The sequence below is a fragment of the Hyperolius riggenbachi genome, chromosome 12 (genome assembly GCF_040937935.1).
Source record: "Hyperolius riggenbachi isolate aHypRig1 chromosome 12, aHypRig1.pri, whole genome shotgun sequence".
Classification (NCBI taxonomy): domain Eukaryota; kingdom Metazoa; phylum Chordata; class Amphibia; order Anura; family Hyperoliidae; genus Hyperolius; species Hyperolius riggenbachi.
This window is the reverse complement of record NC_090657.1, coordinates 62,528,872-62,532,647: the sequence shown is the minus strand read 5'-3', so window position 1 is coordinate 62,532,647 and position 3,776 is coordinate 62,528,872. Positions and strand designations below refer to the sequence as shown.

At 49.0% G+C, this 3,776-nt stretch overlaps 1 protein-coding gene across 1 annotated transcript; it reads right to left on the bottom strand.

The window, feature by feature from the left end:
• Positions 1 to 893: 893 nt before the first annotated feature.
• On the bottom strand, positions 894 to 2,192 carry LOC137540942 (galanin receptor 2a-like). The gene has a single exon (XM_068262117.1). It carries the CDS (start codon positions 2,190 to 2,192, stop codon positions 894 to 896), a length of 1,299 nt encoding a protein of 432 aa, XP_068118218.1.
• Positions 2,193 to 3,776: the final 1,584 nt, after the last annotated feature.

Below are 3,776 nucleotides of genomic sequence, written 5' to 3'. Positions count from 1 at the left end.
AATTCTCGCAGGGCAACCGCTTTGCGGCATTGGTTTTTGACCCTGCATAAGTTGGCATGCGAAAGCGAATGCATATTTGCATGAGCATTGCCTCATAAATAGCCAATTAGGCCAAATTTGCTTAGCCAGTTTTGTCAGGTGTTCACTTGGTGTTTAATGCACACATTCAATTCTCCTTGTAGTGAAACTATAAATCAGGCATGCTTGTTGCCTCACCAATTTTCATCCAATTAGATAAAAATGTATGGCCACCTTGACTCACGCAACAAGAAGAAATGCAAATTGAGCTTATTGTCCATTTTGTACATTCATAGCCTGGTGGCAAATTGACATATAAAGTTAAAGATAATGTAGAATAACATTCACATACACATAAAAATTCCAGCACTGATGCAATTTTGACAGCATTTTTAATGACAATGGAATTTCTCAATAACAGCTAAAACCTGATTGGCTGCCACAAAGAGCTTTCTTCAGCTTTCTTTATGCCTGATAGGGTCATTCACTGCCACTGTTTGAAATCTGTTACCAAATGTATTCAATTATAAACAAAGACGCCTGTTTCGCTGACAACATTCTGTTCATTGCAGACGAAGGAGCTAAGGACTAAGTGTACATAGTTAACGTTCCAGAAGAGAGAATCCATATGTGCTGTAGCTGATGGCAGTTTCCTCTCCTCCTCCACAAGTACATGTGGCCATTCTAATTAGCACACATGCCAAATTATGCAATGATCAATAAATGCCAGCCCAGCTTAAATAATCACACATATGACATGATAATCAATGGAAGCTGTTCATTACAGTACATTACAGTACAAGCCATCGGATGCATTCCCAAGTATGTCTCTGGGTGTCTTTTGTTAAGAGAATCTCTCCTTCCCCATTCTGATATCAGATAGGGGCACCCAAGGTAGTCCCTGGGCTCCCTTCACAGATTGCAGCTGAGGAAGCACTTTTGTTCTCCGCCAGGGGTCGAAACATTGACCGCCGTTTCCCTCTCTTGAACTGGGAGTTTATGTGGTCTTTGGAAGCTTTGTAGTGCAGTAATCTTGGGGCAGTCATGTCCCCAGGAGGATGGTTCAAGGACATACTAAAAATGGACACCAACCTTTCCCTGTAGCTGTTCCGAAAACGTTTCGCTGAACGATACAAGTTGCCCACAAAGCAGTAGCACAGGGGGTTAAGGGTCGAGTTGGTGAGGCCAAGCCACTGGGCAAAGGGTCTCACCTGCAAGATCCAGTCATGGTGGGGCTGAACCTCTCCAAAAGGGGCATAGGACATGTGGAAGTCAATCCAGATGTCCATCACATAGAGGGGCAACCAGGAGAGTGTGAAGAGAAGAACCAGAGCCACCACCATCTTGGCGATCTTCCTACGAGCCTTCAACCTGGAACCAGACATGGACCAACTGTTGTTGTCAATCACGGTATCGCTGGACCCCCAAAGTCGCCGACTGGTCAGAAAGCAGATCAAAAGGTTGAATAATACTGGAAACACATATAGGGCACAAAACAGCAAGAAGTTATAGATAAGTTTCATGTTCAAGTTGGGCCAACTCTCCGTGCAAACCACTACAGCCAACTGCCCTGGGATGAGGACTAAATTCTGAGTCCTGGTCATGAACAGCAATGGAATGCACAAAGCAGAAGCAAAAAGCCACACCACAGTGATCATGATGGCTAGTCTCTTGGTAGTAAAGAAAGTTCTTGCGTGGATGGGGTTGTGGACGCTGTAGTACCTGTTCAGGCTGATGACAGACAGAGTGAGGACACTGGCAGAGACGGAGACTGCCTGGACAAAGGGGACAGCCCTGCAGAGGAAGTCCCCAAACACCCAAGCGTTATGCACCTGATGGCCAAGGTTGATGGGCATGCAAATGCATATCACCATCATGTCGCAGACAGCCAAGTTCACCAGGAGATCCCTGGTCCCCGACACCCCAGTATAACGACATCTCCTCCTCCTGCGGGTCCCCAATACCCTCAGAGCCATGATGTTACCAGCCAAGCCAGCCAGAAAAGAAGCAGAGTACATTACCACCAGAAGAATGGTCCCGGGCTCATGGGCAGAGAAGAGGAGGCTGCTGGGCAGAGGACTGGACTGCCACATACTGTCATTCAGTGGAGACAGATAACCGAAGATGGAGACATTCCAAGGCAAGAGGTCCCCGAGCTTCTGGTGGAGTTCCATGGTGTCCATCTGTGATCAGACTTCAGATGCCTTCACGGGAGATCTGGCAATATTCATCTTCGCCCTGCTGTACCTCTTCTGATCACAGAGGCGGATCATGCTAAATTCTGTGATGATCACAGAAGGAGAGAGAGGGGGGAGGACTGCAAGGGCAAAGTTTGGCAGAGGCAGAGTCTTCCTCGCTGAACAGCTGAGGTCTGTCTACTCACGGGAGCTGCGCCTGTCAGGACACCGGTGGGTGGGAAGGCAGGCAGAGTGGCGGCGGAGCTGTCCAGGGCTCAGGTGCTGAACAGGCAGGCAGAGTTGACGCTGGAGCTGTTCAGCGCTCAGGTTCTGAACGGACAGGCAGGCAGAGTGGCGGCGGAGCTGTCCAGCGCTCAGGTTCTGAACGGACAGGCAGCCAGAGTGGCGGCGGAGCTGTCCAGGGCTCAGGTGCTGAACAGGCAGGCAGAGTTGACGCTGGAGCTGTTCAGCGCTCAGATTCTGAACGGACAGGCAGGCAGAGTGGCGGCTGAGCTGTCCAGCGCTCAGGTTCTGAACGGACAGGCAGGCAGAGTGGCGGCGGAGCTGTCCAGCGCTCAGGTGCTGAACACACCAGCAGAACGTCTATGGAGACGTGCCTTCCTCCATCCAGTGCAGGCTGCTTATATCAACCATGACCGAGCGCCATGGACCAATGAGACAGCTAGAGCTCTATTCAGCGCATGTTAATGCTCGTCCGGGGACAAGATGAGGAGATTTCATATGCACACACTAAATAACAGCCCCGTTCATACAGATTAGCAAAACAAAAACTGCTGTATACTCTGCTGTATGCTGTATGTAGTGGTGCTCAGCAGAGCTCGAATATTCGAGTAGCTCGAATATTCGAGCTCTTTTTCAGCTATTCGAGCTCGGTATTCGAGCTCCGAATAGCTGGAGCTATTCGAATGGGCTATCCGAGTACACTCGAATAGCCCATTCACTATTCGAGCTATTCGAGCAAAACGGCGCTATTCGAGCTCGGTGCCGAGCTCGAATAGCGTCATAGCCCAGATTGATGTCCTTAGAGCCAATCAGAGGGCTCCCAGGCCCTCTGACGGCAGCCAATCACAGAGGGGGACCCTGGCCAGCCCCTACCCTATAAATTGCGGCCGCCATGTTAGGTTTTTCCATGCTTGCCTGAGACTTGTACAGAGAGAGAGTTGCTCCTTTGTGCTTTGGCTTAGCAAGTGCTCTATTGTGGTCATTTACCTAGCGTTTTTGCTCACCTACACCTGCCATATACACCTATATTGTTGTTAGTTAGATAGACATTGTATTTTAGTTAGTAGCTTGTGTGTTACATTAGAGAACTGCAGGCAGCTGCTGCAAGCTTACAGGTTTAGGCCTCAGGGGGGCCTTGCCTCTGTGGGCAGCTGTCCTCTGTTTATTTCTCTCATCTATACCAGTATTTCTGCTGTCCTTTACTAATAGTATTGTAGTTATACTGTACTAGGAGTAGGACACTCACTGACTGTCACTGTTTATAGGCTACTAGCTAGCTCCTGCGTGTGTGCACTCACTCACTGTCTGTGTGTACACACACTCTATTTCCTTCTGAGT

What these genes read in the sequence shown, in the direction of transcription:
- LOC137540942 (XM_068262117.1), bottom strand. Translation starts at nt 2,192, where the DNA reads ATGGAACTCCACCAGAAGCTCGGGGACCTCTTGCCTTGGAATGTCTCC.